The following is an 11,461-nucleotide window of genomic DNA, read 5'->3' as shown; positions in this document are numbered from 1 at the left end:
TGGTTAAGGAAGACTTTGTATGTAGAGGTGGTGGAATCTGAGGGCAAACTAGAGTCCATATTGGTCGGAGGCAAGGCTGTCTATAAAGAATGAGCAGCAAATGTGAAGCCTGGAAACACTCCATGTGTCTGTAGTACACCGACAACCACAGGAGCCACTAGAAACTTTAAACAGAGGCGACATCCTACCTGCATCCAAGGCTGGTCTTCGTTTTTAAAGAATAAAGTGAATAAAAATTGAAAGAGATTTGTGGTAAATGCAGTGGGGAGGTCCAGTGAGAAAACTGGTGTCCACTAGATTTGAGACAAACATTTATGATTTGCGAGAGATAAAACACATTGGTATATTGTATGAATAATGTCATGGAAGAAATGCTGAAGTCTGAATCTAAAAATGTAGGCTAAGACTTCATGTTTTTGGGGGAAGACCATCCACAGCTTTTATCAAATGCTAAAAAGTATGTCACCATCGAGGAACGGGACATTCAAACCTACATATGTACCAAGAATATTCAGGGAACAAACATTTAAAGACTCATAGGTGGGAAGGTGAGAGAGAACCACAACTGAAGAAGTAAAAACCAGAAACTGGGAAAAATTTTTTTCAGATAGGTAGTCAAAAAGGTCAAATACGGAAAAATTGAGAGGCATCCCTTACTGACTGAACAACAGTTGAGTATGGGTGAGAGGTGACAAAAACAGCTGCTCTTTTATGAAATTTAACTGGAGAGATTTAGTTATATAAACAGATGTTAGCACTTAGTTTACTAACGGAACTCACTGGAGAGACAGACTGACCCAGTCTCAGCTGGAAAGAGAGATGGCAGAATAGCACAAGAGGACTTAGAATGGAGGAGTGACAGTATCTCTTAGGTGTTCACAGTTATCTGCAGGTGAAGTTGAAAATTCAGTTCCTAGTTTTTGACGTGTCAGGTAGTGACTTAGAAGGATGGCCCGTCAACTTGGGTGTGCATTAGAATCACGGTGAATGCTAAGAAGAGACTGCTTACCTCCAGTCTTATTTAGTAGATTCTCAGAAACACCTCTAATAAGTAAAAAGCTCCAGTTACACCAAAACCAATGTTCTGTGTCAATTACATCCCAATTAAAAAGCTGTATAGTTAATTCTAGTAAATAGCCAGATCTGACAACTGATCTAGAAATCAGCAGCACCTCCTTTTTTGCCTGTTAAGAAAACGGAAGAGTTAGCACATACCATTAGGAACTAGAACCATCACTCTACACAAGACAGTACAGCAAGGAAAGCAAAAGGAGGCCCCAGGAAGATGGAATAGTCTCTTTTTTCTTTTGGTCCTGCCTCAGAGCATGCAGGATGTTAATTTCCTGATCAGGGATAGAACTTGTGCCACCTGCAGTGAAAGTACAGAAGAGTCTTAAACCACTGGACGGCCAGGGAAGTTCCTGGAGTACTGTCTTTTGAAATAAGAGTTGGAAGTTTGTGAGGAGAAATAAAAGGAATATTTCATTGTTTATACCCTCTTTACGATATCCTCTCATTTTGACATAATTTACTTATTCTTAACTTCTAACTTTCATGTTCTGTAAAACACTACAAAGTAATTTGTTATTCAGCTAACAATAAGCTTTGGGGAGAAAAATAAGGACCTCATTATATATTAAAAATATAACAAAATACTGAATGATATCAAGTGTGTTAAATCTAAAAGGTAAAACTAGTTAATAACAACAGCAACAAAAAACGATTTACAAATAAAGAACTAGTAGTTACCAGTGGGGAAGTGGGAAGGGGAAGAAGCAAGGTAAGAGGGAGGGATTCAGAGGTACAACACCTGTGTATAAAGTAAACTACAAGGAAATACTGTACAGCACGAGGAATATGGCCAACCAACATGGACAATAAGTGAAATATAACCCTTACCACAAAAAATGTGTATATCACTGTTGTACATCTAACACTGAATGTCGAGTATACCTCAATTTAAAAAAAAACTAAAGTTTCTCAGAATAGTTCAACCTAAAATAGACAATTTTAGATTCTCGTTATATTTTCCTGGATGGCTTTCTTTACAGCCTAGTTAGCATTCAGTGAATGCTTTGATGGGTTTATTCAGAATACTCAAGATAGGATAAGGCATTCAGACATTGTCTGCAAATGGAAAGATCTAGCGGACTAAAGAGGAGGCAGTCTGGAGGTGGAGATGGAAAATCAGGTTACTGTCAAGAACAGCTTGAACTACTGTAGGAGTAGGAATTTTCCTCCTACTCCTGTATGGGGTCAGCCCTCTGAAATAACGGGCACTGCTGGGCAGGTGGGGAAGGACAAGTTAAAGAATACGAGCAAAGAAGCACCTTTGGCACATCCCAGTAAGGGTTCAGAGGGGAGCACCAAAAGGAAGCCAAGAGGGTGTAAAGGCAGAAAGCAGAGATGGTTTCCAAAACCCATTTAATTCTTGTCCTGGGGTTGGCCCTACTCCCTCCTGTAGAACTAGATGGAAAGAGCTAGTTTACAGAGGATTAGAGGAACAATCTGATTTATCACCCCACCTGTGCAAAAAATGAGATGGCCAATTTTACTTGTAACCACATATTTCCTACTTACAAAGGGTTCTGATTCTCTGGAATACCGATATCCACTTCAGTGTGTTCTGAAACGTGTTTCACTTGAGAAACTTCCTTCAGTTAGTCCCTCACTTACCTTGAAATCCTGTGGAGTTTTATATAGTTGGCCTATTTCATTAAAATTGTTCTCCTTAATATTATCAATGACTCCCTGCTAAAAACAGCGTCCTTTTAGCCTCTTAATCATTCTTGGCTCATACACTTCTTAAAAGTATCTTTTGCTTTATGTAACCGAATGTTTTCCTGTGCTTCCTAATTTTACTTAGGAATATCTAAAAAATTAAAAATTGATACCAGATGAAAATAAAGTTGCTTTTTATCATTCTATAAAGTAGTCACTGAGTTAACAATTTAGATCTTTACCAAACTTTGGAAAATTCTACAAAGTAATTTTTAGAAATTAGATGAGATCACATACCTATTATTTTGCCTCCTTTTTCATTTACTGTCTTACAACTATTTTCATTTTGATTAATGCATGGAGAGCTGCATTTCTCATGTAATATTTCATTATATGAATATAACGTAATTTATCCAGCCATTCTTTCCCTGATGTATATTCAAGTTTCTAATTTACAAAGTACTGCAATGACTACTCAATATCTGGGTCAGGAAGATCCCTTGGAGAAGGGAATGGCTCCCTACTCCAATATTCTTGCCTGGAAAATTCCATGGGCAGAGGGGCCTGGTAGGCTACAGTCCACTGGGCCCTAAAGAGTTGGCCAACACTGAGTGACTGAGCAGAGACACAAATAATTCACTTCTGTTTTCAAAGTCCCTCATATCTGTAATATGTTCCCCTTGTTCTGGTTTTCTTTTCTTCCTCAGATTTGTTATTTGTTCTTTTCCAACACCAACTACTATTATGATCAATTTTATTTGTTTCATTAATTTCTGCTTTTATCTTTTAATTCCTTTTAAGTTTATTTTGGGAGATTTTACTTTTTCGGCTTCTGTTTCCTTTCCTGATTCTTTCCACCGAATGTATATCCTTTAAGAATGTGCTGCCTTATTCCCTCAGTGTGTTTACCCATACAACAGAGCAAAAACAAAAGCCTTTACCATTATTATAATGTGGCTACAAACACTGTATTCATTTGGAGTCTGTCATAGTGCGTTCTAACTCCCTACCACCTAGCTATGTGATCTTGGCCAAATCTTGGTTTCTTCACCTGTAAAAATAGAAATAATAATACAGATTAAGTTTAAGACTATTTACAAATCACTTGGCATTAGAACTGACCCATATTACTAACTCAATAGATATCTGATAAGACAAAAGGCCTCAGTTACCCCATTTACAAAAATGAGAAAACTAGGCTGACTAATCTCAAATTCCCTACCAACTGAAAAATTTTCGTTTTTTTTTTTTGGCTTCGCTGAGCAGCAAGTAGGATCTTTGTCCCTCAACCAGGGTTCAAACTGGTACCCTCTGCAGGGGAAGCGCAGAATCTTAACCACTGGACTGTTAGGGAAGTCCCTGAAAAAATTTATTTTCAATCTACTAGTTCATTTATCTATCAGACAATCAACCAATTATCAACCCACTCATTCACCCAAACAACAGTTAAAAAGCACATCCCTTGAACTAGGTATTCGAGATGTTAGGAATACCATGAACTAACGATATATTTCTTACCTTCCAGGTCAGAGTCCCTAGAGGGTAGGAGTGAGCACCAACTGTTAAACACTGGGATACTTGGTCTAATAAAGGCTGTGGGAATTCAGAGACTTTGAGGAGCATGCACAGCAAAATCAAGACTTGGGTTGGACACCATAAGCGGGGACTCACTACTTACTAGCTGTGTGTGCTGTGCTGTGCTCAGGGGCTCCGTCGGTCCGACTTTTTGCGGCCTGTGGACTGTAGCCCGCCAGGCTCCTCTGTGCATGGGATTCTCCAGGCAAGCATACTGGGGTGGGTTGCCATGCCCTCCTCCAGGGGATCTTCCCAACCAAGGGATCAAACCCAGGTCACCCGCACTGCAGGCGGATTCTTTACTGTCTGAGCCTGTGTACCCTCAAAAATTAACTATGGCGTTAAAGTTCTCTATCTGTAGAAAGGAACAGGAATACCCAACCTGGTAGGGTATATTAAAGGTTAAACAACACATCATATGAACTCAACGAATGGAGGATATTATTATAAGAGGCGATGAAAGGTAAAGAAAGGCATTTACTCTATTTCGAGAGAGAAAAGGCAGGGTCAGGGGAATTTCCCAATTGTGTTCACAAAACAAAACCTGTGGCAAGGCAGTTAAGGATGGGGAAAGAAAAAAAAACAAAACACGGTAAGAGGAGAATCAGAGTGTGTGATGCCCTTGGAGGGCAGAGAATTCTTATTTCTGTATTTTCAGATGCCAGCACAACACCTGACCCACGTTTGCTATAAACACGAATGGAAGAACACACGTTAAGCAACGGGACTGCGGAAAAAGATCTGGGCCAAACTGTTCAAAGAAACCATTTTACAGTGAAACGAAATCTGGGGAATCAGGAGATCTGGTGCAGTCTTTTGACTAACGACCTCTCTTTTCACACTGGCTTTGCAACTTACCTGCTGTATGGCCTTAACAAATTACTTATACCTCGAATCTCCTCATCTGTAAAACGGGGATAACACCTACCTTACAAAATTAGTGTGAGAAATAGTACCAAGCGATTATCAAAGAGGCTGGCAGTGGGCACACACAGTAATACGACAGCGCTGCAGCCGCTTAACTTCTCCATTAGGTCTTTTGTCCGTACTTATGACAGGGTAAGAATACATTTTCTCCAACGCTCCAACCGGCACCGAAAAAGGACACTAGGTTTCCAGAGGATGCAAGGCCCCGCCCGGTTCGCGGCACACACTCGGGTCACGGACGCCGACTGCAGTCCCGGAGCCTCCCCACCTGCGTCGCCGAGCCCAGGCGGGCGCAACCGATGCCAAGCCATTATAGAGACGGGGCCGAGACAGGCTGGACGTAAGGCCCAGCGCCATTTCACCGAAACCCGTTCCACACCACCATGTCTAGAGGGGACGCCTCGAAAAAAAAATAAAGAGTACTTAAAAAAAAAAAGAAAGAAAGAAAGGGCAAGGAAGCCGGAAGTGACGCACAGCAGCGAGGAACCGGAAATGACCGCATCACGCCGGAAGTTTACCCGTTTCCAGGGCGCCGGTTCCGCTCCTCCCCTCCCCCAGCTCCAACCTGGTAGCAGGTGTCGGGGACGCTGGAAAGCGACTCGGTGGAGCGGGTGCTCGCCGACGGCGGCCGCCGCCACAGCGAGTCGCGCAGAGTAGCAACCGAAGACGGCGGCCGCCGTACCAGACAGCGCGTGTGGAGGATAAACGGCCGGCACGGCCGTCGCGGTGAGCCGTCCAGGGAAAGAGTGAGCGAGGGCCAGGGCTCTCGTCTTAGCGAAGACAGAGAAAGAATCCGCGAGGAGAGCGACCGCCGCTGCCGGGTACCGACGGGAAGAGGAAGTGAAGACGTCGGCTTCTCCCGCGATGACTCGAGAAGGGTCATCGAAGACCTGGACCACGGCCGCAGCGTCTCTGAGGGAAGAGTTAGGGGAGACGGCAGCCACCGTCTCGGCAACTCTTGGGAGAGACTGAGGGGAGGCCTCAGCAACGACGCGAGCTTCAGTGAAGTCGGAAGCCAGCCGACTAGTGACTCCTCGGGATCCATCAGAGACGACCGCGGCCTCCGCCTCAGCGGGACTTGGGAGGAAGTCCGGGAGGTCCGGGGCCCCCGAGCCACCGACTCGGGCGAGAGGGGCAGTGACGACCTCCGCCGCCGCCTCAGTAGCTCTTGGGAGGGCGCGAGTGTGGATGGCGGCCGCAGTCTCAGCAGTTCCTGGGAGGGGGTGAGTGAAGACCGCGGCTACTTGGCCAGCGACTCCTCCGCGGTGAGCGTCAGCGAAGACGCCAGCCGCCGCCGCTTTTGGGAGAGGGAAAGTGAGGACGAAGGTTCCCGCTGCCGGGCCTCCTGGGGGAGGACGACGGAGGACGGCGGCCCCGGGACTGGTGACGACGAGGTAGAGAGCCGCTGCTGCAGTGGCTCGTGGGTGACAGCGAGCGAAGACCGCCGCAGTAGCGGGGGCCTGGACTCGACGCCCCCCCGGAGTCCGAGTCGCCGCACCATGCCCGGGGTGTCCGATTCAGGCCCGTCCACCTCCTCCACGGAGACTGCGACCCCATGTGAGTCGGATCGCTTCGCTGGCCCTTGTCTCTCTGCCACACTGCACTTTTCTCACTCCAGCCATTTCTTGGCATTTCCTTTTCTCACCTGTCACTCATCTCTTTTCCCTTAATTGACCTATTTACAGTGGGTCCCAAAGCTCATCTGGTCATCTGGCCCCCATCCTTCCTCATTTCAGCGTTCCTTACTCTTTTTTTTTTTTTTTGGCGCCTATCTGCGCCCATTCCTGAGACTTCGTTCCTAGGTGATAGCAACTCTTGCTAAAATTTATGGACCCTTTAAAGTTCTTGGCGTCTCTGCGGCCTTTGACTCTGTGTAAATAGTATTTGTTTGTTGTTTAGTCGCTAAGTCATGTCAGACTCTTTGCGACCCCGTGGACTGTAGCCTGCCAGGCTCCTCTGCCCATGGCATTTCCCAGGTAAGAACTCTGGAGTTGGTAGCCATTTCCTTCTCCAGGGGATCTTCCCGAAGCAGGTTACTGAACTCGCGTCTCCTGCATTGGCCAGGCGGGTTCTTTATCTCTGAGCCACCATGGAAGCCCTGGAGATATTAGACTCACCTAATTTTCTTCCTTCCACTTTCCCGACTCTCCCTGTCTGTCTAGCTAGCTAGCTATCCACCCATCCATCCTTCCATCCTGACTTTTCTTCTGTCCTCTCCTTAAATGTTGCCTTTTTTTTTTCCTTGGATAGTGCCATCACTGATGCTTTTTTCCTTGTTCTGTACTATGACTTCAACCCTACTGAGGACCTCTAAATCTGTTACTGATTCAGTCATCCAGTAAATATTTATTGAGTGTCTACTATGTGCTTTTTCTTAAGGATATGTGAGCAAGGAAGACAAACACATTCCTTCCTCCTAGTGGGGAAGATAAATGCTGAGCAAGTAATTACTAGTGTGATCAATGTTATATAAGGAAGAGTAGAGGGCCCCTGGCTCCAGTGTGGGGTGAGGTTGGGGATCAGAGAAAGCTGCCTACTACTGAGACACAGTTAACCCTGAGAGCTCAAGCTCAAGACCTCGCCTTGGAGCTGCAGACTTCCATGTACAGCTCCCATGTGGAACTCTTCCTTGGGCGCCTCAAGATCAACACATTCAAAATATGATTTTATATCATTATGTCCTCTCTGTCCTTCAGCGTTGTTTGTTTCTGTTAGTGTGTAGTGGCACTATACCACTTGTGTAACTTAGTCACACACCTTGGAGTTGTTCTGTTATTTTTCCCTTATTTCACGCACCAAATCCCTTCAAGTTCATTTCATCCTGTTTGCGTAATATATGTTGAATCTGTTTCCTTTTCTGTTCCTACTGCCATTCTCTTACTTGAGAGTCTCAACCTCTCTGGTGGAGACTCCTGTAGATATCTTCCCATATGGTCTCCTTGAGTCTCTACTCTTGCCCTTTTGCTCCCCAGTCCATTAATTCCCCTCACTGCAGCCAGCGTTACACATCTGATCATTCTTATTCCTCTACTTAAAATCCTTTAATGATTCCCCGCTATCTGTTCAAGTCCAGCAAGTTCCAGCACATCCTGCCTCTTGTCTAATTCTAGCCTCTTTTCCTTTCAACCTTATGCTTCCACAGTAGGGTGGGTATTTTTATAGTTCCTTGAACTGTCCAGGATGCCTTTCCCTGCATGCATTTCACCTGGCAAAGTCCTGCTAATCCTTGAAGATTCATCTCAGGTGTTACCTCTTCTAGGAACCCTTTTCTGCTCTCCTTCCCTCCTTCCCTGAGTTAGAAGTCTTTTGCTTCCATAAGTTCTTAGGAATATTTCTGTTGTTGCTCTTACTACATTGTTTTGTAATTTGTATTTGTATATCTCTGTGAGTTCCTTGAGGATAGAGACCATGTCTTTTTAATCTTTTTATACTTATGATAGATACCATATTAATGTTGAGTAGATGGATGAGTGGATGAATGAATAAACTGGAATGGCATGTGGTAAGAAAAAAGGTTGTGAAATTAGATGGAGGCAAGTTATGGGAGGGCTTCCCAGGTGGTGCTAGTGGTAAAGAACCTACCTGCCAATGCAGGAGACATAATGAGACACGGGTTGGATCCCTGAGACACGGGAAGATCCCCTGCAGGAGGGCATGAAAACCTGCTCCAGTATTCCTGCCTGGATAATCCCATGGACAGAGGAGCCTGGAGGGCTACAGCCATAGAGTCACAAAGTCAGACACGACTGAAGCAATTTAGCACTCGGTAAGTTATGGGAGGGCATAGACCGTCACACTGAGAGTCTCTAGATGAGTCTTGGATAACCAGAAGCAGTTTGGAGTGTGGAGGCATGAAGTAATCAAGATAGCATCCATGTGTCCTTGGATTAGAGTGTTCCTGTATAAAATGGATTAAAATGGGTAGAATGTCATTTGTAGATCTTGCAGTACTTGTTTAAAGGAGAATAATGGAGATTTCGCTGGTGATCCAGTGGTTAAGGCTCTGCACTTTCACTGCAGGGGGCGTGAATTCAGTCCCTGGTCAGGGAACTAAGGCCCCACTGCTCATCTGGAGAACCAAATTCAAACCCTTTTGCCAAAGTTTAAAAAAAAATAAAAGAGAATAATGAAGGTCTGACCTAGGGGGATTAACATCATTAAGCATTTACCAAGTAGTTTGGTTTTTTGTGGGGTGCTTCCTTATTCCCTTGCCCGGATACATATATCTCAATTTTTCTTCAGAGACTTGCTCCACTGTTTCCTCCTCTTCCTCCTTTATTTCAGCTGTACTCTTAGGATGTTACTGTCAGGATTTTTATTGTGTTGAATTTATCCCAATACTTTTAAAAGCATCTGTGGAAAGAAAATGTCTAAAATCCATGTCTGTTCATTGTATTATCATAGTGCCTGACATATGGTAGATGCTCAGAAAGGATTTTTGCTAACAGTTGGTATAAAATGATTTCAGCTGTCAACTGATTTGAACTATTTACTTCCTTCTCCAACTACTGTCTGTTCATGCTTGGATACTTTTGGTGCTTCTGGTTCACAATGCACGTTAAGATATTTCATGGAACAGTAGGGCTGACAATGCAATCTTGATGTTTGGAACATAAAATTATAAAATATGTCACTTATTGTATGAAGTAAAAGTTGTGACTTGCCATCCTTTTCTTAGTGTAGGATATATGAGAAAGAAATGAAAAACATTGATAAGATGTATCTGCCCCTGTGAGATGAGGTTCTGGTTAAGTTTTTTCCACTGGAGAGAAGGCCTTTGTTACAGAGAATAGCTGGGCAGGTTTCCAGATGGTCATATCTCTCCTGTCTCTACCAAAGACATGAAGCGAGTTTTGTTTGTTTGTTTGTTTTTCACAGTAATAGCCTGGTGGAGTTTTGAAGGTAAAATCTTTGAAAATGAGGGGGCCTTGGCCCTGAGGAATTTCTCACTCTTAGGCTAGTACATACCCAGCCCCCAGCAGTTTGTCACAATTACCACTCGAGTGCTTCAGGAAGTTTGTGGTTCCAGTGGCTTCTGCTCCAGGTGAGCTGAACTTGACCACGTTTTTCTTGACCTTTCTCTCCAAATTTAGGGTGGCTGTTTGCCCTGAGACCTGACCTCTGATAAGTCTAAGGAAAGTTGTTGATTTTCAGTTTGTTCAGCTTTTTTCCTGTATGAATGTAGGTGATGACTTCTATGCTCTTTACATATTAGAGCCGAAAGTGAAGTCTGATTAAGATGTTATTCATGAGTATCTTTGTAGTAAACTATTTGGAAAGCCAAAGTGACTTTGTACTTTCGTTCCAACTGTTGCTTTAGTCTTTTTTGACCTTAAATGTATTTTTAATTGGAGGATAATTGCCTTACAGTGTTGTGCTGGTTTCTGCTGTACAACGATGCGAACGAGTCAGACTTCTGTTTATGCTTACACCCTGCCTGGTAAACCTCCCTCCCCGCTCCCGGCCGGCGCAAAACGCCAAGCTGGCTTCCCTGAGTTATATAGCAGCTTTCCACTAGTTACCTACTCTACGCATGGTAGATTATATATGTCAATGCTTTAGTCTTTTTTTAGGTTTGCAGTATATTTTAACCAATTTGGTTTTTCAATAGGTGCCAGGAAGAAAGTGCATTTTGGTAGCATACATGATGCAGTACGTGCCGGAGATGTAAAGCAACTTTCAGAAATCGTACAACGTGGTGCCAGCATTAACGAAGTTGATGTTCTCCATAAATTTACCCCTTTACATTGGGCAGCACACTCTGGCAGTTTGGAGGTAAGAAACTATAAATTATTAAACTGGGTAAGTTAGGAGCTGTTGGCGACTTTGTAAATTTAGCATACAGGACTGAGGCCTTATGCTGGGCACCACAAATGTTTTTCTTTTTTTAAATTTTATTGAAGCATAGTTGATTTACAGTGTTAATTTCTGCTGCTTAGCAGAGTGATTCAGTTACACATATATATACAAATATTTTTCTTTTCAATTCACTGTAACATTTGGGTGTTCTTTTTAGCTTTGTAATAAATTGTATCCTAAAACTTAGTGGCATAAAATAAGCATTTATTTATGCTTAGGAGTGAAGCAGGAATTTGGATGTTAGGGACACCTTTTCTCTGCTCTGTGATGTTGGGGGCTCCAGCGAGAGGATTTAAAAGCTAGGGCTGGAATCTTCCGAAGGCTTGGTCACACAGACATCTGGTAGTAGAGGCTGGCTGTGGGGCCTGGCCATCTGGAT

At 43.8% G+C, this 11,461-nt stretch overlaps 1 protein-coding gene across 1 annotated transcript in view; it reads left to right on the top strand.

The window, feature by feature from the left end:
* Positions 1 to 5,715: 5,715 nt before the first annotated feature.
* ANKRD42 (ankyrin repeat domain 42) overlaps positions 5,716 to 11,461 on the top strand; it is a 56,750-nt gene continuing 51,004 nt past the window's right edge. The window contains exons 1-3 of the mRNA XM_065936466.1: positions 5,716 to 5,754; positions 5,799 to 6,780; positions 10,835 to 10,998. Of these exons, the coding sequence (XP_065792538.1) occupies positions 5,716 to 5,754; positions 5,799 to 6,780; positions 10,835 to 10,998 (1,185 nt within the window). The remainder of the gene's footprint in view (positions 5,755 to 5,798; positions 6,781 to 10,834; positions 10,999 to 11,461) is intronic.

This window comes from Muntiacus reevesi, chromosome 5 (assembly GCF_963930625.1).
Source record: "Muntiacus reevesi chromosome 5, mMunRee1.1, whole genome shotgun sequence".
Taxonomy (NCBI): Eukaryota; Metazoa; Chordata; class Mammalia; order Artiodactyla; family Cervidae; genus Muntiacus; species Muntiacus reevesi.
The sequence above is the reverse complement of the archived record's forward strand: the minus strand, read 5'-3'. Positions and strand labels throughout refer to the sequence as shown.